The sequence below is a fragment of the Mya arenaria genome, chromosome 9, assembly GCF_026914265.1.
Source record: "Mya arenaria isolate MELC-2E11 chromosome 9, ASM2691426v1".
In the NCBI taxonomy this organism is placed as follows: domain Eukaryota; kingdom Metazoa; phylum Mollusca; class Bivalvia; order Myida; family Myidae; genus Mya; species Mya arenaria.
This window is the reverse complement of record NC_069130.1, coordinates 38,496,507-38,524,450: the sequence shown is the minus strand read 5'-3', so window position 1 is coordinate 38,524,450 and position 27,944 is coordinate 38,496,507. Positions and strand designations below refer to the sequence as shown.

Here is a 27,944-nt window from a genome sequence, read left to right as displayed (position 1 = left end):
TGCATTGACTGGTATCTATTTGTTATTGACTTGTGTTGACTTGGTTTAACCTAGCATTGGCTTGGCATAGACTTAAATTTACTTGGCATTGACTTGCATCTACTTGGCATTGACTTGCATCTACTTGGCATTGACTTGTATTTGCTTGGCATTGACTTGCATCTACTTGGCATTGACTTTTATTTACTTGGCATTGACCTGCATCTACTTGGCATTGACTTGCATATATTGGCATTGACTAGAATCCAGTTGGCATTGACTTATATCTACTTAGTATTGACTGTCATCTATAAGCATTTACTTGCATTTACTTGGCATTGACTTGCATATACTTAACACCAACTTGGTATTGACTTGCATCTACTTGGCATTGCCTAGAACATTGAAAGAATGAACGCAATTCTTGGATCTGATATCATGACATTTATTTATAAACTGATTATATAGCACATGTCAAAAATAAAACCGAAATATGAATATATATATAGAAATATATTAAACAACAAGGTAATAAAATAAATGTAACTTTACTAAAATGAATATATGGCATTGCTTCGCATATTAAAACGAATCAAAGAAATTATTGGATTTGCAAGCATCACATATTATTCGTAACTTGATTGCATGGCACATGTAAAAAATTGAACCAATATGTAATTTTATATAATGACGACGTAAACGTGTATACAAAAAATGCATATCACACATAAAAAAAGGCCAACAGATAGTATAAATATACAAACTTATCAGTTTTGTGCTTTACAGACTATAGAACCGACTTTTTTTCGAACCTTTTTCTTCTATGATCCATTAATTTTTATTAAAAGTGTGAGGTATTCATAAATATACAATATATATATTTCATTAAACTGTCACAGTAATAATTGTGCATTTATTGTTTCCAATGCGGAAAATTAAGCACAAGTTTTGATTATAGTAGGGTTTTTTTCGATGCAAATTCAAAATTTATGAAACTTTGAAACGTATTTAATTGATCATTTAAATGCAATTACCTTTGTCAAATGTCCTAACAAGGATATAATGAACGGTTTAAGGCATTTGTTTCCAGGTATGAAATATCCCCTTTACTGATGGAAATGAGGGGTGGATTTACAATGGAAAAATACTAAATCTTGAAACACATTTTATTTTTTACTTTTAACACGAGCATAACCTAAAAGCGGTTTTTACTATTATTATGAAGGGCGATAACTTTACCACATTTATGCCAATCTGATTTCATTACAATGTAAAACGTTTATTTTTCAACATTATAATTGGTTCTACAGTCAACATTATAATTGGTTCTACAGTTTGTGAAACAAACAATATTGCTTTCATTAATATAATATGCTATAATAATCAAGTTTGAAATACTTCCATTACACATAATTATATCAAAACGTTGAAGACACTAACACTAAATAGACATTCAATAACAAAAACACAAATTGCATGAAAAACAACAACAAAAAAGGCTAAACAAAATATCTCTATTCTCCTTACAAAAGTTGTATTACAACTTTTTGCGTAAATAGAAAATCCACCCTGCCCCAACCAACATCAAGAATAATTGTCTACATGAAGCTATATTTTGTGAGATTCCATATACATGTAGTAGAGCTGAAAGCTGCTAAACAGCCAACGCAGGATGAAAGAATTTAGCAAATGATTACCAAAGGAACATTTCTGTAAAATATTATGAATAGGGTCCGTGGTTTCTGATTATATTGTTAAAAAAATAGGCATGCAGATCAACTCCTTGCCATCCCTAAGGCAGCTCAACAAGGCATACTTTTAAACAAGCGCATACTTGAAATGTTTCCATTGTATTAACACCCATAGAATTGAAGATGACATTATTGTAAAGTTGGACTTAAAGCTCGTTGAACCATTTTTTGTTGATAGACTACATACGACAGAAACGGTGAAAATAGTCCAATTAAGAAGAGCTTAAACAATCTGGTTAAATCTTTAAATGATAACTCGTGAATTCACCTTACCATCGATTGGCCTGTTAAGTGTTCGAAATTATATCTTGTCCAATGGAGAGTCACAGTATTTTTCAAATTTGCTTAACATTTACTTTGGTAGCTCAGCAGTCAGCGTTATCAGGTGAATAGGTAGATAAAAGCAGACCCTGGGGGCAGTATATTAACTATTAATTCAACCTTTTAAACGGTTAGAGCATTTTACCAAAACAAATGGTAATGCGTCGTACAGAGCATTTTTTTATTAATACATACTAATGACGTTCAACCACTTCGTCTGGTTCGTTAAATAAATCGCAAAAATCGTTCTATTATATCTCACTCAAAAACTGACTCAGCTTACTCAATTTTGACCCCATAGTAGCATAGCAAGAATTCGAACAACACTAGGGGACTTTAAGAACGTAACGCATGTCATTCAAAACTATATTCCCATCAAACTCATTGAATGTGAATTAAGTTCCATTTGGGTCATATAACTTAATGGTATAATAATTATAATAATAAAAATAAATTATTAGGATTGTTTTTTTTTCATCAAATATAATTTTTATATTGGATGAGTGCGTTTTTAAAAACGCTCAGTGTACAAGATAAAATGATCTTACGTTTGTCTAACACTTTGAATATAGTTTTATAGCAACGCATTTGAGTAATAGGTCCCAATTTCTCGTAAAATCTTAAGTATTTCATTTAGCTGAATAATCTACTAAGCTTGATGTAAAATAAGAAGAAGAGGTTGTTTTTTATCAGGATTATTTTGAAAATATTTTCCTTAAAAATCTCAAAAATCTTTATAAGGCGAATAGTATACAAATTATACTAATACAGAAAAAAACCCACCCTTTATCTTGTTACAAGGGGTTGGTGAGAATTTGGGCCTAAGAGAACTGAATAATACATAAAAACACTTCATTTCTAAATATATGAACATAATATTAATTTAACGGTGTCTACTGTACAAGATGGGTCCAGTGTCCAAGCAAGTATGCGACAATAGGCCAATGACCATGTGAGACTTTAAGCTGCGCTCTCTCAAATATACCATTTTTACAACTTTTTTTATTTTTGTCTTGGAAAGAGAAAAAAAATTGCGGAAATATCTGCAAACCAGTGTTAAAGATTGATGACAAAAAACAAATCAGATCGAAGATTTTCATATTTCCGTTCGAAAATTAATGTTTAATGGTTTTAATCGTTACTTACGGTTTAAGAAAAAAGCATAACACATCAATTTTTGAACTTAAATATAAAAATCTGCTTTTTTGTCAGCAGTCTTATAACACAGGTTTCCATGGATTTTCGCAAAAAAATTGGCTCATTCCAGGACAAAAAATAATAAAAAGTTGTCAAAACGTTCAATCTGTGAGAGTGCAGCTTTAATCTGGTATGCAAACAATAAATACATGAAAAACAATCACTTTTGTAGATATTGAGAGTGTATGATACAAACATATATAAACAATGTTATAAAACAAATCAATATTTCTTCGTGAAATTATCCTTTATAATAAGGCTATATATAAATTATTTGCTATAGATTTTCATCCATTTTTTCTAATAGGAGCGGGTGCAACATTATTTTTTTCATTTTCTCACATGACTGTTTCACCGTTGAATATGTGCTCCAGCTCTTTGTTATTGTATAAGGAACATTATACATGTGTTTCTAGACGAACCACGAACACGATCGTAATAATAATTCTCCTTTTTCACATGTGATTGTTATACATCGACACCGTGTGATATAGGTATGTATAAACGTCGTTCCGGACAGTATCAAACCGATACACAAATACAGACTTCAGTTCAACATTTTTTTGAGTAAATGAAATTTAAAGGGCGGCGGAAAAAAGAAAGGCGTGCGGGTATGAAAATCTAGCAATTAATTTATAGTTGCCTAATAAACGGAACGCATATTTGACATATACCCATCATAAATCCAAACGTAAAACATTTCGCAAAATACGGAAGTCCGTTTATACGGAAGTCCGTTTTCCACTACAGTGCAAAATGGCGAATTCCACTCTGCTGACGTCACATCGTAAACGCATCATTGCGCAATGTTAAAATGACGTCATAAAACTCTCAAAATCATTTCATCTTTTTTAGTTTCCATTTCGTAATCCTGCAATATTTGCGATCATCTTTGTGCAACAGGAAGTATCTTTATCTCCAAGGCAGATCATTCCAATCAGAAAAGCATCTTGTCCTTCGGTAAATCGTTGTTCATCGTCCGGGTTTTGTTCATTAGGAAGAATGTCTTTGTTTAAAACATACACATACGCACCTGAATCACCTTGCTGAGAAAAACCTGTATTCCCATCAATTTGAACAATTTCAATCAAATCGGTCTTGTGTATTTTTTCCGTGTAATCACTGGCAGAGGTACATACTACTTGACCAAGAGTGATTTTTGAAGTTTCACCATATTTCATGACGATATCACGTACACGTACATCGCTACATTGCTTCGTAGGGTCGAATGTTGGAGCTTCTATCAAACCTAAAACAAATTTTTAATTAGTTTGGTTTTATTTTAAATTGAGAACAACCTCATTGGTTCGTCTTTGCCTTATTTAAAAAAGAGATTCAGATTCACTTCAATTTCAATGACTTAATATTGTATGACTTGTTCTGTTCATAATATGATACTATGATAATACACAATCGTATCATATTAACTGTTCTTTTTTATGAATGAAAGGACAAACATGGCGTGACAAACGTTGCAATATTATATCGTAAATAAACATTGTTTATCTCTATAAAATTATGCGGTGAAATATTTATTGTATTTTTTTTATATTTATTCATTACGACCAAATATTTATTTAATGATTTGATATATTCATTCGATTAGCGCCTGAATCTGGAAGCATTTATAGCTACATGTAAGTGGTAGCAGGAATCTTATATACGTCAACGTTGAATATAAGTGTTATTGTTACCAGTTTGACTTTTCGTTTAAAGGGTTAATTTAATCATGATTCCCATTAAATACTTAAATATTTGAAAATACTTGATTCTATGTAATGCATTCAAATGTATAATATGTATCTCAAAATTAAAACAATGTTTTGGCCTTTTAAGAAAATGTCCTGGTAAACAAGCAAAAAAACCCCAACCTTTTTTTTTCAAAAGTGTTCCAATGTCTGTTTGTGCTAAATGCGATTCAAGTCGAACGCGTGCTACATCAGCAAAAGCTTCCCCACCTTCCTCATTTATCTGAACTTTTCCAAAAACAATTTCAATATCTGAATTTTCCTGTATTTGCCTGAACCCTTTACTCTTTTTCGTTGTATAAACCGGTCTTGTACAGTCTTTTCTTTCATCTTTAGAAAGAAAGGTGTGTCCTGCAGTCAGCGCAAGAAGCGCATGTGCTTGATCAGGTACTGGACTTTGAAGCGTTGCACAAGGACGCAAAAAGTTTAACATCTCTGACCCTATGAACATTTCCATGGGCAAACACTCCCTGACATCCACGCCATATCCTTCAAATGTGTCAGGAAAGGGCTCCCATCCTATCGGAATGAATCCCTTGACCCAAACAAACAAGACAATGCATTCCTCTTCTTCCAGTTTAGTTTTACCAGTTTTATATCCTTTGGATCTGTAAAAACTCTGGGATATTCTTGATAAGTTCGGCCACTCATTAAAGTATCTATGAGCACTTCGTAAAGCAGAGTTCATTTTGTTCTCAGACTCTCTGGATAGAAAACATTTTTTCTTTTGGATTTCTTTCTCTCTCACTTTTCGATTTTCATCTTCAATGGCACACATATCTTTTGAGAGCAATGGGTAGCCCATTATTTCCCTGGTCTTAGAAAGTGGTATAGCTACGAGCAAAGGCTTTTTGGACGTTTGGTCAACAACGGCATAAAGTGCTTCAGCCTTTCCGTATTGTTGCTTTATGTCGTCACACACCAGTTTACATAGATCTCTTTGAGCTTGTTCCGCCGACGAAAGCAACTTAATAGCTTGCTCAAATGTAGAATACGAGTCTGGCGTAAGCCCTTGATGGATTAACTCTTTTGCAACCGATACGTCCTCTCTTTGTAGACAGTCTATCCATGGGGTTGTTAGTGTCAATAAATCTATGGAATATTAAAATTATATTTTGCTTAAGTGTGTAGTTTTTTCATTAAATAAGTGTTGCATAATTCAACAGAAGAAATTTAAACAAAAGAAACAACGACGACCCTAAATCGCTTACCTGAGTTAAAAACAACAACAACCTTTTAACACTAGACAATAGTACATACCAAATGTCTCAGCTCAAGGCCTTTCAGTTATCCGACAAGAATAGTGTTTTACTTTATATCTCTATGTAACACAGGTGACCCTCGGTGCAGGGCCTTTTTGAACCCAGGTGCATAATTTGAAATATATTGGTAGAGGACCATTAGACAATGCTACACACCAACTATCTAAGTTCAATATTTGTTTCATTGCTGAAGCTTCAAAAATGAGAAAGTACCGTAAGTCAAATGGTCACAATTAATGTCATCCAGGCACAACATTGATATTTGTTTTTAAAACTGTAATCATTGTCAAATTCCATTGTTGTCGCTTTAAAAAATATACATATGTCAATAATTTTACAGTCAAGGTCATACGAAAGACAACATTGATATTTCCATTAAAAACTATACACATGGTCCAAATTTCAAGGCTGTAGCTTCAAAAATAAGAAAGAAACGTAGGTCACACGGTCACAATCAATGTCATCCAAGCACAACATTGATATTTGTTTTCAAAACTGTAATCATTGTTCAAATTTCATAATTTCATTGCTGTAGCTTCAAAAATAAGAAAGTAGGTCAAAAGGGGTGGGGCTAGCTTTAGCCCCAGGGGCATAATTTGATAAAGGGTCATAATTTGATGCTACATAACAAATATCAAAGGTCTGGGCTGTAAGTTTGTTCTTACGTAAGTCTATATGTAAAGTACAATGCTGGGCGGGACCAGTTTTAACCCCAGAGGCGTAATTTAGATAGAGAACCATTATACACGCCACAGGCCGTTAAAGAGGCGATGCTGTTTTAGCAATAAATGATGATAGACGATGGATGAGGATCACAATAGCCCACCTTGAGCATTTTATTGACTCAGAGTCAATACATTTAAGATTTTAAAACATGCCAGACTGCTTTGTGGTTAATTTCACTCTATTATAAGCGAATTGGCCCATTATTCTTGTTGACATAATAAATCAGTGTTTTTAATGTTTAAATGTTATTTTTTCTTTCTTGTTTCATAAAACTGCTATTTGTTTCATTATTTTTTTGCGGGTTCCATTCATCCCCAAATCAAACCCCTGATCAAGACAATTTATTGTGGCCTTACCAAAATGTTCTCCAGGCTGCTGAATATTTGACAATATTTCGAAAAATGCTGGCGAACTGGGGTTTGACTGAAAATACAAAAAATAAACTAACTACTAACTACAACCAACAATAAAACAAAACAAAACAGATTATGGTTTTGTATTTCAATAAAGCGGAATTTTTAACCTTGTTCGAATGTTACTCAAATAAATTCTTGTCAAAAAAGATCAGTCACAGAAAGTGACAAAGGCACTAAAAGTGCTATCCAGCTCAATGGATTATGCAATCACTCCTAGCTTACATTCAGGAAGATGAGCATATGCTAGACCACATGATTATTGACCTCATGTTAGAAATGACTTATCATATGCACAAACATATAATCTTTTAGTCACAGCTTATATGATCAGGTTGACAATGAGCATGGCACATAGAATCTTAATGTACAAACAGCATGTAACAAAGTAACAGCGCGTAAACGGAGAAAGCGGAGGGAGAAAGCGGAGGGACAGTCGACCGCACAGACGGAATGCATAGTTTTAACCCGAGATGACCCATATTCACACTGGTCCTTAAAATCATCCTGAGAAATATTCTGACGTAGTTTCTTGTAGATTTGGATCAACTCTTTGTCAAAAGAATAAGAAACTTAAAAAACATTGTCTTATTTAACCTAGTGAGCTACTTTCTGACCCGACACTTGTCTTGAAAGGGACTCGCTAATGTTTTTGTATAATCCACTTTTTTGTACATGTATGACGAAACAGAGTGGGGCAATCATTATGAGATGTTGAAACTTAGCTATCCCAAAAGCTAGAACCCTTCAGCAAATGTTGATATTTGCTAAATATCGTCCTTAAAGCCTACGATTTTCATTAGCGTTAATATCTGCTATGAGCGATTCATTGTTGCGTGATTGAAATTGTCACGTGATGTTATCAATGTATTGTTTAAAGGTAAAAAAATCCATCCTTTTGTATAAGCCATGGTGGTTTAGTGGTTAAATTGTCTGTTTTGAATTTTTTTTCTGGAATTTACAAGCGTACGTACGAAACCCACTAAACCAAAATACTTTTTTATACTATGAAAAGTATAATTGTATTTTATTCCTGCAATTCCGATATCTGAGATAAAATTAATAATAAAATAAGGGTTTTCAAATGCATTTTCGGGATAACTTATTTGGTCAAGAACATGAGCGAGTCCTTTAAATATCATGCTGACAACTATTCTGACCAAGTGTTATGAAAATTGGAAAAAAATTCTTAAATTTATACGCAATTCTTTCTTGATTTGAACTAATGACCTAGTTATGTTCCGAGATGACCAATAATCACACTGGTCATCAATATCATATTAGTGAGAAATATTACGAATGAGTTTCTGAAAAGTTGGATGAAAGCAGATGAATATTCACACTGGTCCTATATATCATAATACTGAGAAATATTCTGACTGAGGTTCTCGAAAATTGGATGAAAGCAGATGAATTTGCGAAAGGACTAAGAAACTTTAACACACAAATTGGTTTAAACATTTGAGCTAGTGACCTAGTTTTTATTGGTCTTAAACATCATGCTGACAAATATTCCGAACAAGTAATATGAATACGGATTATAGCTATTATATTTATGACATGAAAAAAAATATTTATGACACGAAAAAAATCTTAAGCGCATAATTGTCAACGACACCCTAACACAAGAAGATTTTAAAAGGCTTTTGAAATTATAGCAATTTGTTGGATTCTTTACAGTTTACAATTTACCATTTTTGCCGTCAAACAGTATACCAATATCGTGAAAAATGCCCTATATGCTGACTTAACCCAAATTCTTTTAAAATAATTTCAAGCATACATAGCCACGGTTGCTGGTGGGAGTTTTAGAAGGTCTAACTTCGGCTTAGATGACCTTTTTTGCCTGACATTAGCACATACCCTTTGCGGTGTTGGTAAGGTGTTTCGAAGCTTAAGGAAGCACCCCTTTATGAAAACCTTCAATTTTAATGCTTAAGGCTATATTCTTGGGCACAAGACAACATATTTTTTGAGGGTTTAAAGGTAAAGGTTCGAATCCATCCAGAAGCACAGCTATTTATTATTATTTTTTTCTGATTGTTTCAATCAGCTTACGCTTTTTAAACATCTTACTAACTTAATGTACCAGTAACTAAGATGAAGAAGAGTAGATTGGTACATAGATGAATGCTCTTTCAAACATTACAGATCTTAACCGGCTAAATATATAGAGAAGCTCTGACTCAGTGTGTTTATACTACGTCATAAATGCTAAGACGAAAGGCAATAATTTGCTTTGAATGAAGACATTAAACAAAGATAATTTTACTATTTCTTCACCATTTTAAACTAGAGATTGATTTTTTGAAAAAGCGCTTGTCTCCCCTATTGTGTGGTCGTAGCTGAGAAAAAATAAATGATGGACATGAAATATTTTTTTTGGACTGGAGACGAACCAACAGTGAAGTTTGGTTTATTCACCCGTATCAAATAGTGAAAAGAAGAAATGGTTGTTGATTGATCTTGGAAAAAGTAAACGAGGTTTGTATTGTATGAAGTTTGTGGGCGCAAGTGTTATTCAATTTTTGATCGAAATTCATTTTCCAGCTCAAGGTCATCGTGACCTTGACCTTTGACCTACTTATCACAAAATCAATAGGGGTCATCTACATGACCAACTTGCATACCAAGTATGAAGTTCCTGGGTGTGAGCGTTCTTAAGTTACTGAGCGGTAACCATTTCTTCACCTAAAGGTCACGGCGACCTTGACCTTTGACCTACTGATCTCAAAATCAATATGGGTCATCTACTGGTCATATCCAACTAGCATACCAAGTATGAATTGCGTGCAAGCGTTCTTTAATTATTAAGCAAAAACGAAGTGTAACATACAGACTGACGGACTGACTGAAGGGCTGATCACAAAATCAACAAGGGTTTTCTACTAGTCAATACCAACTTGCATACCAAGTATGAAGTTCCTTGGTGCAAGTGGTCTTTAGTTACTGAGTGGTAACCGTTTCTCCACCTCAAGGTTACGGCAACCTTGACTTTTGACCTATTGATCTCAAAATCAATAGGGTTCATTTACTAGTCATGACCAACTAGCATGTCAAGTATGAAGTCCCTGGGTGCAAGCATTCTTTAGTTATTGAGCGGAAACTGTTTCTTCACCTCAAGGTCATGGTGACCTTGACCTTTGACCTACTGATCTCAAAATCAATAGGCCTCATCTACTAGTCATGACCAACTAGCATACTATGTATGAAGCTCCTGGTTACAAGTATTCTTTAGTTATTGAGCAGAAACTATTTTTTAGCTTAAGGTCACTGCCAACAAATCTTTTTTCACCTGAAGGTTACCGCGACCTTGTCCTTTGACCTTTTGATCTTATAATCAATAGTGATCATCTACTAGTGATGAACAACTAGCATTCCAAGTATGAAGTTCCTGGACCCAAAGGATCTTTAGTTATTGAGCGGAAACCGTTTTTTCACCTCAAGTTTACCACGACCTTGACCTTTGACCTACTGATCACAAAATCAATAGGGGTCATCTACTAGTCATGACCAACCAGTATACCAAGTATGAAGTTCCTGGACCCAAAGGATCTTTAGTTATTGAGCGGAAACCGTTTTTTCACCTCAAGTTTACCGCGACCTTGACCTTTAACCTACTGATCACAAAATCAATAGGGGTCATCTACTAGTCATGACAAACCAGTATACCAAGTATGAAGTTCCTGGGTCTAAGCACTTTATAGTTATTGAGGGGAAACGAAGTGTGACGTACAGACTGTCGGTGTGACTGACGGACAGGGCAAAAACAATATGTCTCCCTATGAATGGGGGAGACATAATGAAACAGTATACGCGGCTTACAGAGCCCTGCCTTCTGTCTTTTAGGTCAGAGTTTGTTTGAGAGCTTAGTTTCTGGAAACACTTCAACAAAAATGTTCACCAAACCGCTAATAATAATAATATTGAGGATTGTCAAAACATTAGTTTGGAAACAGGACAAGTCATTAACGTAACATGTGTCATTAACGTGACACGTGTCATTAACGTGACATGTCATGAATGTGACCTTACTAAACTTTTTTCATTGCACAACAATCTGTATGTCTCCAAATATCTGGTTTGCACATGTCATCAAGTGGTTTTTTTTTACTATTATTTAATATGGGTATATTTGTGTCTTTAAGCTCCTACTCCAAAACGTTTAAGAGCAAATGAAGATTCTGTTATTAAAAAAATCTATTTTTGAAATTTGTAGATATCTACATATGATTTTTATTTTTATACTATGTCGCATGACTGTTTTTTGGAGTATATTATGCCTAACAATAAAAACTAATTTAGACGTCATGCTTTTCCAATTAATAGCATGATGCAATTCATTGGTATGTTTACATGAATGATTGGCCGTTAAACCCTTACAAATTGCTTAACTTGCAACCAACCAACAACCTTGCTTAACAACCAACCATGCATTTACAGGGGGGTCCAAAGTGTTTTGTGTTTGCCGAATTTTAAGTGAAGGAATTGTGTGAAGCGGAATAAAATGGCGGTGTTCGAAGATATTTTGGTGTTTTGGGAGGATATTTTCACCTGGTTAAGTAAGTGTTCAAAATGTTCAATATTCAAAATGTAATATCCATGTCATGTTCACGTATTTTATGTGCATATGGCTTCCGTTTTGAAAGTAAAACAATTAAAAAATTCCAGCACCCCCTTATCAATAAATTTCGTGGCCTAAATGGTGATACCGGAAATCATTCTCTCAAATTTCATAATTCTGTCAGGTGAACATAAATGCATGTAACGGGTAACATAAAAGACATAATTGTTTATGTTGTATAATCTTTTGTAAGCCAAGGGATGCTTCTCATTAAAATAAAGATAATTTTGGCAATTTTCTTCAGGATTCACTATCAAATTTAAAGTGGTTTTCCACAAAACTTCTTTTGAATATACATGTTTAACAAATTTCCATTTGTTCGTTTTCTTTTACCAATTTAATCTTTAATTGATTGACATTAACTTCGAACTACCTTAATGTGAAAATACCTTTATAATGTATAAGAAACTTTGTAATAATATTCATTACCTGACATTCAAATAGGACTGTTGAACTGTATTCAGAAGTAATAAATGAATACTGTACAACGTGTTTCTTCTCACTATCATGTTCAAATGTGTACTCAATCTTCATACTTTTCACTTTATGTGGTATTTCCCCCATCGGCTCCACCGCTTTTTCATCTGGAAAAGATGATAAGTGGCTGCAATATCACAAGACACTTGATACAAAAAAATGGAGGCGTTATTACAAGATATTTGTTGCAGACGAAAATTAACATCATTATTACAGGACACCTGGAGCATAAGATGAATATTTTCAGCATTATCACAATACATTTGGTACAGTAACAGCGTTATCACAGATCACGTAGGTAATTTTTTCATCAATTGACAAATTGAACTATAAGAGAAGGGGGGTATCACTACGATGCTCGATTTAGATGCGCACTTCTAATAACATCGCAGTAAAATCATTTCTTTACCTTCTCTGTCCAATATTGTCCATTCATCCTCAGCGCTAATCACCAACTGGTCTGTTTGAAGCTGTTAACATAACAAACACAAAAAAAATAAAATAAAAATACCATAATATCATTTTTTAAAGGCTTTACATTATTCGCGAGCAAACTTTCCTCGTGTCAGGAAAAAATCAGGTCTGGGTAACCGCAAAACAGCTGATATTTGTTGACAGTCTTTTTTGTCAGGAATATTTAGCAGGACGCACCGTTGATATTTGTTTCCAGTATTACCTATATACAGTTTACTGAATCAGTTTTCATAAAGTAGAATACACGTTATAAGTGAAAATAAGTATCATAGTCAATGGATTATAGTCTTCAGTAAACAACAGCAGTTTCAGCGATTAAGGCAATACTTATGTATGTGTGTTTTAAGTAATTTATTGTTTTGTTCTCAAAATTAAGTGCTAAATAATAACTAAATCAGATTTTAAGTGCAAAACTTCTATTCAAATACATGTTTTCCTGAGTTTTTTATTAAATTCTAAAATGCATTTCTTAGTATTCATATATTCATACCGTAAGTGTTATAAACAGATAAAAAGTAGGACTTTTAAATGTTTTAGAAACATTCTGTTTTAACACATACAGTATTATAATAACATCAGTAAAATCAGAAAATAAAACCTTTTATAAGAAAATGACTGTTTTAATTTAAAACATTTAATTTAACATCTTTGTTCAAATCACACTTATTTTCTCTAATCGATTAGTGATAGAGTGGCCTGTAATTAAAGTGGCCTGTTTCTTAAAGGCATTGAAGCTATAGAGGCTGTTATATTATTCTTTTCAAGGCACGGACCTATAAACCATAGGTTCGTGGTCAAGGCGAGGTCTTGAAATGGAAACATCTTTAATCCACCACCTGCACTTAATATAATGACCAGTGCCACATTTGTAGATTTGATACTGCTTCAATTATATTGTCCCACAATTTAATCCACAGTGTATTCTTTTTTTGTTATTTACATTTTCGATATTCTGCCATGTCAATGTCACTACAATTTTATCATGTGATTCAAGAGGTTCAAATTTATACCTGACCCAATTTAGAAATGCTCAAATGATGAATTACTCTTACTTGTCTAAAATGTTGTTTTTTTGTGATAGTAAGTTAGATTAGTACGAAATGAATGCAATAGTTCTTTTTGGTTTTCGAATAATTGCGCGTTACTGTGAGCAATGCTGTTTTTACAATAATATCCACATTTAAATTGCTGATGCAATGAAAGTTAATAGTAAAGCACTGGATCTTATTGCCATTTGTTAAATATTGAGACAGATTTCCATGTGATACAAACAAAACCTCTTCATTTATAACTTAGAACCTTTCTTTGCAATTAAAAAGCATTTCTTGATATTTGTATAATAAATTTGCTAAGAAATATACATTTTTTAATTATTTTTTATTTTCGCTTTTCGCTCGCCTCTGATTTGTCAAACTTAAAAAAGTTGTGTTTTTTTAAACGCTCACTCGCTCCTTTACTTCTTTCTGGCAAAATCCGTAGAACAATTGATCAACTTGTTGTGGCCTAATGATTGTATTTCATCAAGTGTACCGGCATATGCCGGAAAACTTTCACCCATGCATACAGTGTCGACGTTCAGTAATCGTGATATCTTTTTTAACCATTCACTTGTTATGCGTCATAAAAGATACTCTTAATTGAAAAATAGCTGTCACAAAGACTCTAAGTCAAACAATAAATGGCAATTATTTGCTTTATATGCATGATAGAGTTATAAATCTTACTTAATAAAGTAGGTTTTGAAGCACATGTCTCAAGTTTCGATGCAATACCCCGTGCCAAATAAAAACGAAGCTTCATAAAAAGCGCAGCTTTAGCAAAGCTATTTCTTCGCTTAAGCTGTGCTTTTTTCCAAAGCTGCATTTTTTTCAAAAGCTTCGCAAAAGCTGTGCCTTTTCTACGTTTTTTTCAAAAGCTTCGCAAAAGCTGCGTTTTTTTTCATGAAAGGTTCGCTTTTAGTAAAAAAGCTTCGCTAAACCTTTGTCTTATGAAAAATAGCTTCGTCTTTTTGTTTAAGCCACAAAAGCTTTGTCTTAAATATAAAAGCTTCGTCTTTTGCATAAAAAGCTTCGTCTTTTTGAAATTTAAGATGGCCAATATTTATTGGAAAAGACGAAGCCTTTCAACCAAAGACGAAGCTTTAAAAGAAAAGACGAAGCTTATTTTTTTGGATCTTTTGCTTTGTAGGTGCACTTTTTTGCGGTTTAAGTGTATAATATAAATAATAAGTGCTTTTTCTTAGCTGAAGAATTTTTTCTTTTAAAAATTCTGCATTTCATCTCAATTATAATAATTCATGTTCAAATTAAGAATTTCTTTTATCAGCAGTAATTTAATTGTTTTAGTTTATCCATGTGTAAATCTACAATAACATAAAAAAAATATTCAGTCATATACATTCTATTCCTGATTGAATGAAGTATTCAATCTCGATCTTGATAAATGAATGAAATATGGAAAAAAAAGGGTTGAATCCAAAAATAAAATAATACATGGATGAATGAATGATTGATTGATTGATTGCACAAATAAATGAATGATGAATGAATGATGAATGAATGTGAATGTTTGATTGATTTACTGGTGTATTGATTGATTAACTGGTGGATTGATTGATTAGTTGGTTGATTGATTAGTGATTGAATGAATGAATAATAAATGAATGAATGAATGAATGAATGAATGAATGAATGAATGAATGAATGAATGAATGAATGAATGAATGAATGAATGAATGAATGAATGAATAAATGAATAATGAATGAATGAATGAATGAAAATTTGAATAAATAATTGAATGAAGGAATAAATAAATAAATTAATAAATAATTAATAAATTGATTAATTAATTAACTTAATTATAGTTACTTTTAAATGACTGGATGAATAAATGAATTATCAATTAATGATTCAAAATAAAATAAAAAAGGATATTTTGAATAAATCAATTCAATAAATCATAATTTTATAATATAATGCAAAATAATACACTTACAAAATAAACAGTTTTTAATTGCATTCAACTGAATATTCACAGAATTCATATTACTTTAATTTCTATACATGTTATCATCACAGATCTTAATGCTTTGTTCATAAGCCATTCCCATGATAAGCCATATTTATACAACAACCAATCAGAATCTCAGAACCAAATTTGAAATAGGGGGGGGGGGGGCATTTTGTTGGGATTTCAGCAGGAAGGGTTGAATGTTTTTAAAGGAATTAATGAATTTACACAAATAACAACCATTGTAAATTAAAGGGATAAATTAATGATATTAAATTTATGATATAACTATCATAAGATCAGATGAACATGGACTATGATTTGGAATGACAATCCAATCATTTGATGTTTTGTAAAAGATGACATGCAATACTGGTGAGTTCTTATAATATTCTGATCTTATACATTTTTTAGTTGTTTATCCAGGCGCATAGGAAATAAATTGACATTGGGGCCGCGGAACGGGTGGGCACAGGAGGGGTGTCCCCTACTGTCGATATTTTTTTTCAATTTTAGGCATTGAAAGACTCAATTGCCAGTGAGTTCAGGTTTTATTTTCATGTTTTTTTCTAAACCTTTTTCGGTTAAAATAGTTGAAAGGTATAAAACTATTATCGTTTAGTAGCATTTATTCCTATTTGCGCAGTCTCACAATGTATGTTAAATAACAAATTAGCGCAGTTTACCTGGCTTCATAGTATTAAGCCACGAGTGACTTCAGAACCATTGCGAGTTGAATGCCATGTGTTCAGTTTTCTTAGTGCCAAACATCTCTTCAGAAATTTAAAACTTATAGGCTGAATTGGAAAGTCCATTTTAAAGTCAAACTTTTATGTGACCAGTTTAAAATAATACATATTGCTTGCTATTTAATGATAATTCATTTTTAATGAGTAATTGCAATTATCACAATAAACTACAGTTTTTGAAAAATCAAAAACGAACAAATGATTACCGGTATTGTCTTATACCTTCGTTTGTGGGGGTATAAATATTTATCAATAACCTCAGTGACTATTTTCTTAAACATGTTGGACTTATATTTCAAAATGATACCCAGCTCATAAAAATACAATGAAATTTATAAGATATTGTTTTAAAACTCATTGATTTCTTGTTTTTACCCTTGGCTTAACAGAATATCTATCAAAATATGCAGAATGTTTTTCCATTAAATGTACATCTGATAAGAATCAGTGTTGTTTTCCAAGGGGTAATAAAACTGCCATCTGCCAGATGGCCTAACAGATATTGAAAATTGGATTGATCAATTATGTAAAGTATTAATTAACAATCTGGTAGTTCACACTGTGTAACAAGAAAAAAGTTGATGCATAGCATCAAGTTGGCGCAATGAAATTAGAAGAAAAACGTGCATGCAGATAACCAAAAATGGTTATTATTTCAATGATAATATTTGTTTTTATGTTGGGTGTACATATGCTTGAAAGACATTATGGTTAATATTATAATATTGTTACATTAGTTTAAGCCCGGAATTATAGATATTCTGGGGGTTTTCCCAAGCTAATCCTCCGGTTAAAACTAAATTATAACAAAAATATACATACGTTTCTTCGGAAGAAATATGGTCTAGAACATAGATTTCAATAACATGAAATTCACCTTTGTTTGTACCGGCATGTTATGTTAATTCCTTGCTTTATATTTGTATAATTTTTTGTAACACATTTCACTCATATGAGTATATAGAACGGGGATAAAAAATAATATACATCAAGAGGGAAATATCTGGAGTTCATTCTTTCGAATGACATTTTCAAAACAAACAATTAAGCTCAAGGTTAAATTTTCAAAACTCGGCATTTTTGCTGTCACCAAGGGAGATTACTGCGTAGGAGGTTTACAAACATAATGGATATTGTAATAGTACCGTGTAATCTTCATCTATTGATATCAATCGGAACACCTCGGCCTGTATCTATCTCGGAGATGGCCGAGTTGTTATGATTGAGTTGGTATTTAAAATTAAAATTTTCAAAATGATAAGCAGGGCTATTATAATTTAAGGTTTCATTATCAATTAAAGAGTAAAGTTCTATAAAAAATACAAAAACTTCATATTTTATCACTAAACCTTGAAAGCATTGTTCTGCAATTTATGAACTAGTCCCTAAGTTGGAATATTTCTAAAGTAATATCAAATATAGTTGGCGCCCTTCTGGGCGCCGACTAATAAACAGAGCTGTTAGAAACCTCCAAATTTAACAAAAAGGCAACATAAGGCAGAGTATGGAAAAAGTCATTTTACTATGTAGTTGACAGTCTAAAAAATAGTTTACAATTTAGGTATCATACTGAAAGGTATGCCTCTACACCAACTAATGGTGTAAATTATTAGAAGATCTAAACAGAAATAAACAATATTAAGTATAAATATTGATTTCAAACATTTAGAATATGATTCCCTGTGGTTAAATAGAGACTATAGTATCAGTGAAAAAACAAGAGCTGTCACAGAGACAGCGCGCTCGACTATTCCGATTAGATTAGATTTTAATGCAATACATGATGTGCGGAGATATTAACATAAATGTGGTTACATTCAAAATTTTAACCAGAATTTTTAAGTGTAATAATAAAGGGCCATTATTTGCATAACACAGTTATCTAACTTGATTATTCAATTAGGTTGGGTGGTTGAATACCATTGTATAAAGTCTCAATGCAATACATCAAGTAGTTGCTGAGATATTATCCTATGTGTGCTAACATGCAAGACCTTAACCAGAATTTCTAAGTCGCATAATAAAGGGGCAAAATTATATAATATGAACGATAGAGTTATCTTACTTGATTAAATAAGAAGGTTAAATGGTTGGGAGCCTGTGTGTAAAGTTTCAATGCAATACATGATGTATTTGCTGAAGCATTGACTTAAAAGTGGTTACTAAATTGCAAAACCTTAACCAGAATTTCTATGTTGAATAAAAGAGGGACCATTATTTGAATTTAATGCAAACTAGAGTTATCTTACTTGGTTATTTAAGCAGATTGGATGGTTGAGTACCATTTTAAAAAGTCGCAATGCAATTCATCCAGTAGTTGCTGAGATATTAACCTATGTGTGCTTACATGCAAAACCTTAACCAGAATTTTTGAGTCAAATAATAAAGGGCAATTATTTGCATTAAATGCAAACTAGAGTTATCTAACTTGGTTAATTGAGTAGGTTGGATGGTTGAGTACCATCATATCAAGTCTCAATGCAATACCTCAAGTAGTTGCTGAGATATTAACCTATGTGTGCTTGCACGCAAAACCTTAACCAGAACTTCTTAGTCAAATAATAAAGGCCTATTATTGGCATTAAATGCAAAGAAGAGTTTATCAAACTTGGTTAATTAAGTAGGTTGGATGGTTGAGTACCATTGTATAAAGTCTCAATGCAATACCTCAAGTAGTTGCTGAGCTATTAACCTATGTGTGCTTGCACGCAAAATCTTAACCAAGGGGTGACGCCGACGCCGACGCCGACGCAGACGCAGACGCCGACGCTTGGGTGAGTAGTATAGCTCTTCTTATTCTTCGAATAGTCAAGCTAAAAATGATATTCAACAATTTCACATTTAAATACAGCAATAAAAGTTCATAATGTTTTGTTTTTATTCTTTATTGGGGAAGTTTATACACAGGTATCAATGGGATATTTATTCATATCATGTGTGAACTAGTGATAAACTTGGCATTGATGTATATATGATATAGCTGTGTTTTTTGTTTGAAAAAGCGCAGCTTTTGCGAAGCTTTCTGCAGTGTTGGCCAAAAAAGCGCAGCTTTTGCGAAGCTTTCTGCTGTATTGGCTCAAAAAGCGCAGGTATTTGCAAAAGCTGCACTTTTTGCTTGAAATAGCAAAGCTTTTGCTAAGCTTTGTGCCGTATTGGCCTGAAAAAGCGCAGCTTTTGCGAATAGCTGCACTTTTTGGCCAATACCGCACAAAGCTTCGCTATTTCAGGCAAAAAGCGCAGCTTTTGCGAATAGCTGCGCTTTTGGCCAATACCGCACAAAGCTTCGCAAAAGCTTCGCTATTTCAAACAAAAAAAGAAAGAAGCTTCACAAAAGCTGCGCTTTTTCAAACAAAAAACACAGCTATTGCGAACAAAAAACACAGCTTTTGCGAAGAGCTGCGCTTTTATGTCCAAAAAACTGCGCTTTTAACAAATCAAAAGCTTCCCTAAAGCTTCATTTTTATGACCAATACCGCATCCTTTTGCGATGCTTTTAGCATCGTTTTGTGACGCTTTAGCGCAGCTTTTTTGGCACGGGACATGTTGTATTTGCTGAGAAATTCACATATATAAAATGTTGTTACATGCAAAATCTTAACCGGACTTTCTGAGTCAAAAAATAAAGGTCCATTAATTGCATTTAATGCAATATAGATTTTTCTAACTTGATTATTTAATATTAGGTAGGTTGGATGGTTGAGTACCTCTGCATCAAGTCTGACTGCAATATATCAAGCATTTGCTTGATATTAAACTATGTGTGCTTTCATCCAGAATTTCCAACTATAGGAATAAAGGCCATACATTATATGCATTAAATTCATATTAGTGTTATAAAACTTCATTTATGGGAATATCTAAAGTTCCGAAGCAATACATGATGCATTTGCTGAGATAATGATTTCTTATTAAAAGTTCGCTTTAAGTTGGTTCAATAACGGGAATGAACAAGAGCCACACGGCACTGAGCAACATAGTTATTACACCCTTATATGAATCTGCCGGAATCAATGACAGATAATTCATACTTATCTAACCAAATGTCAACCTCAAATATACCCCAAACCGTATCTCCTAACATTTTTGTTACACATTCAGTTTCAAATAATTAAAGTAAATAGTATACGCAATTGGATTGGAATAACCTTACACGTACTGATATGCCAGTTGCAGAAAAAGAGGAGGCTGACCTCTTTTAGCTCTTACATCGTTAAAAAGCTATACTATTAGGAAGTGCACATTAACGAAAGTACATTCAAATTATAAATGTCATATATATTTTTATAATGATCACATACACATAAACTACAAATTCCAAAGAATGTTGTCCGAGTGAAGTATATATATACACCAAACCCTAAGAACAGATGTGTTTGTTTACTTCATCAACAATGAAAAACATGACCTCGGTACAAAATTTCATATACATAAGTGGTGTTATAAGTGTTTTTTTCTTGTATTTCGATATATGTTCCGGTAACAGACATCCGTAAAACATTTTTTTGGAAGTTTTATCGAGATACATTTATGTGTATAGTTACATGTATAGGTATTTTAATTCCAGTACTTCTTTATTAGTGGACAATACCTTTGTATTGCTATTTGCTTAATAATCTATTTTAATCTGCATCACATGTGATCTAGATTCATAACTAGAGATTGTTTTTTGAAAAAGCGCTTGTCTCCCCTATTGTGTGGTCGTAGCTGAGAAAAAAATAAATGATAGACATGAAATTTGTAATATTGGAATGGAGACGAACCAACAGTGAAGTTTGGTTTATTCACCCGTATTAAATAGTGAACATCTACTGTGACCTTGACCTTTGACCTACTGATCACAAAATCATTCGGGGTCATCTACTAGTCATGACCAACTTGCACACCAAATATGAAGTTCCTGGGTGCAATCGTTCTTTATTTATTGAGCGGAAACGAAGTGTGACGTACAGACTGACGAACTGACTGAATGACTGATCACAAAATCAATAGGGGTCATCTACTAGTAATTACCAACTTGCATACCAAGTATGAAGTGCCTGGACCCAAAGGATCTTTAGTTATTGAGCGGAAACAGTTTCTTCACCTCAAGGTCTCGGCGACATTGACCTTTGACCTAGTGATCTCAAAATCAATATGGGTCATCTACTAGTCATGACCAACTAGCATACCAAGTATGAAATTCCTGGGTCTAAGCATTCTATAGTTATTGAGCGGAAACAAAGTGTGACCTACGGACTGACGGACGAGCTGACGGACGGACAGGGCAGAAACAATATGTCTCCCCATGAATGGGGGACACATAACTACAAACTATGGTTTCCCTAATGATATTTTTGCATGTATATGTCAAGTTTTGTTTCGATTGTTGTAGAATTTTCTGCTTATTCCATGTACAGAATTTTAGAATTAACAAGATATGTATAGTATCTCAAAAAAACAAACTCTTTTTGTTTTATATTCAGCGACATTTTCATTTTATATATACGGGCAAAGTTCTCTGATATTTGGCCTTACATAAGGATTAAGTTTCTTTTAAAAGTTAAAAAGTCTTTAGAAAATGTATTTATATATTAAATTAAATTATTCTCTGTGGATATAATTTCAACTTTTTGTTGGAATTATTAGAAGTGGTGTTGGGTTTATTTAGTTCTCATATCATATTTTCAAAAAAATATGTGGATTTAATTCTGTGGACATTCAAAAATACCATGATCAGTGTAGGTATTTGATGAACTTTTTGACATTATTCTTTATCGCAGGTTTCTTATTTACAAAATTTCTTTTTAGAAATTACATTTGTAAAACTGTTATTAAATATATAAATATTATTTTTGACTACAGTTTGTTGCTGGTCCCTCTTTTTGCGTTTGGTGGTCATAAAAGTATCCAATAAAGAGCAAAATTTTGCATAAATAATGAGTTAAAATGTACTTGCATAAAACAAAATTTTCATTTTTAATAAAGTATGAACATACATATGACCCATCTAACTTATCATATATTGTGATAAAGGCTAAGCTTTGAAAATAGACAAATAGTGCTGTATCTCAAGATCTAGCTCAAAGAAAAAATAAAATGACAAGGGATGGTTTTTAACATTGATGATACTTACTTCATGAATCTGAGATCAATTCTTAAGTTCAAAATAAACTTAAAAAGAATGGCAAGGTTGTCCGTAATCTTAACTAACATAAAATATCTATAATTGGTATTTATGTTTAGGGCTATTCCATATAAACATATAACCCAGGGGGGACGGCAATTTTTTTAATCATATAAAGTAGGGTGTCTTTTTCACTAATTTGCATCTGTAGGTGGTTGCCAAATTGTGAAATTTGCTTCTGATGGGGGGTGTCAAAATTTAAAAATTAAATCGCATATGACGTAAGGGTGAAAATCCCTTCAGACCGATCGAACAGTTAATTCGTGTTACCTCCCTTGAATTGTTTATACTTTGTGGAATACTTCTGTTTTATTCCTTGATGGCAACTTCTCAATATACCATAATCCTTTGCGGCATTAAACTTCCGGTTTCTTTTCGGGTTGAAATGAAGTCTAATAACAGCGCTAAAATTGGATAAATTACCACCCCAGGTTTGTTATGAATTATATTTTCTCATTATATATGGCATTTCAATGAGTTTATAATACATCATAGAGATATGATATGCATAACATAAGATATTAATCGCTTGACAAACTACCTAGACAGGAGGTTGTGGTGGGTGGGGTCAACTTTTCTGAAAAAAATATATGCTGTTCCTAACCTTATTTGATTACTGTTGTTGTTGTTGTTTTTAAATCAAATAGACGAAACACTTCTGCTATTAATTTCCCTTCCTTTTATTTACAGATATGATTCAAATATGCTGATATTATGTTTTGAGAACATTACTTCCATCAAGATCACCATTAGAATTGGTTTGGCTGCTAGTACACCCAGGACTGCAAGCGGATAGTGATGGATAACCAGTGGTGGTCGACAGACTACTGTTGGTTGGACAGCTTTCGTTTATTTGACTGCTATTTTGGTTGGACCATGTGTGTTGGTTAAACACCTATCGATAGTTGGACTGTAAGTGTTGGTTTGACAACTGGCCCCAATTTCTCGAAACATTTTAAGCTTAACAGGCTTAAGTCGCTTATTCCAATTAGCCAAAATACTGATATGCCCCAGCATATGTACGGTTGTGTTAGAAAAATATGCACGTACCTTATTCCTTGTATAATATGTATTATTGTTGTTATCGGTCAATGGCAATTCACACAAGAAACTAGCAACGCCCCGACATTCCAGGCGCGCCAGCCTTGTTTGAATTTTGCCACCGCCGAGTGAGCAATCATTCCACAGGGATAAAAGTTATTACAAATGCTACACAAAGCTATCTACATTTATTTTATTCAGATTTCATTGCTCACAAACCTGATAAACTTGGGTAAAGACACAGAAAATCAGACGTGAATATCCTCGTGTTCATGTAGAGAAGATTGTTTATTTACTTTTTCAATAGTTCACGATCTATGACGACGCCATCTTGGATTGGCTGTCAGCCAATATTTTTGGGTCATTTGACCCAAATATATGGGTCGTTTTCGGTCGGGTCATTTTCGGTCGGGTCATATGACCATGATTTTCGGTCATTTGACCATGTGTGTATATAAGGCGGGGTTTTCCAGAATCGTGAGGAGACGCAACTTGGACATAGCTTGAAGCACATCCCGTACGATTCGCCCTCGGGCGTTTCGTCCATTTTGGCATTTGGTTTTGGCATTTAACTGGAAATAGAAAACGATAACAAATGAAACGATTTTTATTATTTGTCTCCTTGATAAAATCCAAAAAGAATTATATAGGAAATTCGCGGAAAATTAATGTTTAAAGGACTTATAAAATTCAACACGATGATATAGCGTTTTCCTGTGTCTACCCAGCGATTGCATACTGTACCTTTTCTTCTTTTGATGTTTAAATGATGATTTATTCCGCTGGTGTACTGTTTTCCAACGTTTATTAAACTTGTAAACATCGATTTGAGTTGTCTTCCCGGTGAACTAGTTTTTGACACGCAATTGTTAGACTACATACAATTTAACTGCCATTGAGAGGTTTCGCTACCAGTACCTGAGGGGCAGTCACGAGGGGAACACTTCAAATACTTGGTCACCCTAAAAGGGACAGTTGATAGCGTCGACGGACCACGGGGCTAGGTCGTAACAATACATACTGAAAATGGATTTTGATAAATGAAAAATGGTTTATTCTGATAATCATACAAATTATTCCTACATAATTTCAAAAATTTCTTGAAGAAGTTAATAAAACACATTTTATAGAACAACAAAAATAGTGAGATTAGCTTAATCCTGTTATAAGGGACTTAAGAAGTTTCGAGAAATTGGGGCCTGTTGTTGGCTGGACTGCTGGATGGACAGCAAGTGTAATGGACAGCTAGTGTTGTTTGAACTGCAACTGTTGGTTGGACAACTATTGTTTCTAGATGGCTATATTTATAGATTGGACCACGAGTGTTGTTTCAACTATTAAGTGATTGAAAGTGTTGGTTTGACCATAAGTGTTGATTGGACAGCGATTAATAAATGGACCTCTTTTGTTGCACAGCTACTGTAAATTGGACAGCGGTAATTAGTTGGATTCCCATTCATTGGTTGTCTTCCTCAGACTGTTTGTTTATCTGAGCCATGATCATTGAAAGTCATATAATCTATATAGAATTATAAGTACTTATTAATAAGTGCTTATTATTAATATTAGTACAGGTACAATTATTCAATAATAAAATTCATAATGCGCAACATATTGTTTTATACTATAAACAATAATTTTACAAGATCTTTCAATAAATTACAAATCCGTACAACAACGTTGTGTTTGTTTTCCAATTAATTTTTAAGATAGACACATCAACTTGCTTCAAACATGATAAATATGCCATATAATTTTGCACAGCAAACAAAAGAGTTCATGGCATAAATTATAATCTTATTCTTATCAAAAATAATGATTTAGAAGTGTTACAGTTGAATCATTAAATTGTATTTCACATCAATTTCTAATGCGTCATTAGGTTTGATGAGATCTCATTGCCACTTTCAAGTCAGGGTCAAAGTCCCTCGAAGAAAGAGCGTTTGCCAATTTCTGAGAAAAGGTTAAAGGGTATGTTCAAAAAAGTTGAAATCAAGTTCTGTTTGACAAATGGACTGAAGATGTGCCATGTGATTCTTCCTATAACGGTAAATCAATGATTTCAATGTATCTTCAGCAACAAGATAGTTTAAAATATAAAACACGGTGACTATAGAGTGTAAAATTAAAATGATAGTAACTCTTGGGAAAATGTTGTGAATTAAAAAAGAAATGGTTCAATATCTGTATTATTAACAGCATCCATAAAAGCCTAATGTAAGATCAGTGAATTAAAATGTTTAACCTTTTATACTTGTAAATTTTAAATCGCTTCTGAAGGGGGTTATTCCGGATCTATAACAACAAATAGAGGTAGGACCCCCAAACGGTTAATTTGCTTCTGTAGGGGGGAAGTCTTGTTCAAAAGTGCCTTCCCCCCGTGGGTTATATGTTTAAATGGAATAGCCCTTAGGTTTTCTTAGATCTGCTGCATATTTTCAAATTTGGTTAGATTGCGTTTTATGATATTATGCATTGAAACTTTAAAATGAACTGATGAAAACACTTCAACACATCTTTCATATCAAAGGTTTTCCATAGCTGAAATAAAACAGTATACACCAAAATTTAATTCATCATAGGCAGCCAAACGGGTAAAGCACAAATCTATTTAATTACAAAGGCTATGTTTTCCACTCATGGGTTTCGAATCGCATTAAAGCTCATTCCTTTTTTTGTTTTTATTTTCTACATTGGAAATTAATTGGCGACATTGCTCAACAAAAACTCGGCTATTGGAAAGAAAATGGGATAGAAACGTTAAATGAAGGGTATGAGCGAGGTGTCAGAAGAAAATTTGGGTTAGTTTTAGTCTGAAAGGGTGCATTTAATTTTCTTCTGCTGCTAGTATATGAACATTAAAGTTCATATAAACTTGAAGGTAGAGGGACCGGGTGCTCCCCATGCCAAAAGCATACACTATATTTTGGATTTTGGAACATAAAACAAGCACAAAACGAATAAAACTGAAGGATGTTAGGTCATACCTTTTTAAGCTGTTCCACGGCGTGGTGTGCCTCAGGTCGACACGCTAATTCAATCTTATCCTCTAGCAGGGTCCGGAGCTTGAACAGGAAGTCCACTAGTTCCGTGTCCTTGATCTTCAGGTCATTGGAGTGGCGTACACGTCGGCCGATGTCCCGAACCTGAAATGTAATGTTTGAAATAAGTATCACACTCTCTGCTAGGTAATTATAACTTACATGTCTATTATTTGTTGCGAAATGTAAAAAAATAATCAATATGATATTTCATCTCTAGTAAATGCCATGGGATTAAATGCGTACAGTGGAACTTCACATGCATAATGAAAAATTCTGCCTCAGTAACTTTTTCCAATTGCGATTTGATACCTGATTGTTTTCACACCTTTTTCTAAAGTTCATTAAAATTGCCTAGTGTGAATAATATGTTTACCTCTTTTAATAAATTGTGCTGTGTCGCAACGTTAAACGATAGCTTGTTTTGGAAATCCTTGCAATATATCATGATGCTGATCACGCCGTTTAAGTCAATGTCTTTGATGGAGGACACACGCTTATAGCCATCAGGAGGCAGGAAACACTTGCCTATCTCCAATGGGCTGGTACACCACCTATTGGCATTCGTGTTCTTCCATGCTGGTCCCGAAAACCTGTGATGTTTGACTATTTCATCACGGACGCCTTCACAAATCCCGTTTGGACACGGAAAATACTGTTTTGAAGGGCCGTTATGAAATATACAGTTTCTAGTACCGAAGCATAGCCCACGAGTAGGGCACTTCAACACGTTCTCGGTGAAACAATGTACACATGCTGCCCCACCTGGAAGACCCTTAGATGTTCTAGCGTTGTTATAGATGTCCAGATGAACGCATGTCAACACATCCTCGACAAAACCTAATATACCCTCCTTGGTGATGTTTAGGGCGAGGGCGGCCTTGATCCAGTTTTGGGCTTCTTTCCCGCTAAGTGAATCTCGGTAGGAGGCCATTTGTTTGCAATTAGACAGGAATCAATATCTGATA

The 27,944-nt window shown here is 33.5% G+C and overlaps 1 protein-coding gene across 1 annotated transcript; it reads right to left on the bottom strand.

Annotated features, from left to right (window-relative positions):
• Nucleotides 1-408: 408 nt before the first annotated feature.
• Nucleotides 409-27,944, bottom strand: LOC128246900 (uncharacterized). Its single transcript, XM_052965437.1, has 7 exons — nt 27,353-27,944; nt 26,923-27,081; nt 12,908-12,968; nt 12,451-12,605; nt 7,341-7,407; nt 5,120-6,088; nt 409-4,497 (listed from the first exon to the last, which is right to left on the bottom strand). Exons 1-7 carry the CDS (start codon nt 27,908-27,910, stop codon nt 4,100-4,102), a joined length of 2,367 nt encoding a protein of 788 aa, XP_052821397.1. The 5' UTR covers nt 27,911-27,944; the 3' UTR covers nt 409-4,099.

Bases quoted from the DNA above. Each gene is read 5' to 3' on its own strand.
- LOC128246900 (XM_052965437.1), bottom strand. From the start codon at position 27,910: ATGGCCTCCTACCGAGATTCACTTAGCGGGAAAGAAGCCCAAAACTGG. The intron at 27,082-27,352 runs GTAAACATATTA...ATTACATTTCAG, and splicing joins AGCACAATTTATTAAAAGAG to GTTCGGGACATCGGCCGACG. The intron at 7,408-12,450 runs GTAATGAATATT...TTGTATTTTCAG, and splicing joins CAGTCCTATTTGAATGTCAG to TCAAACCCCAGTTCGCCAGC.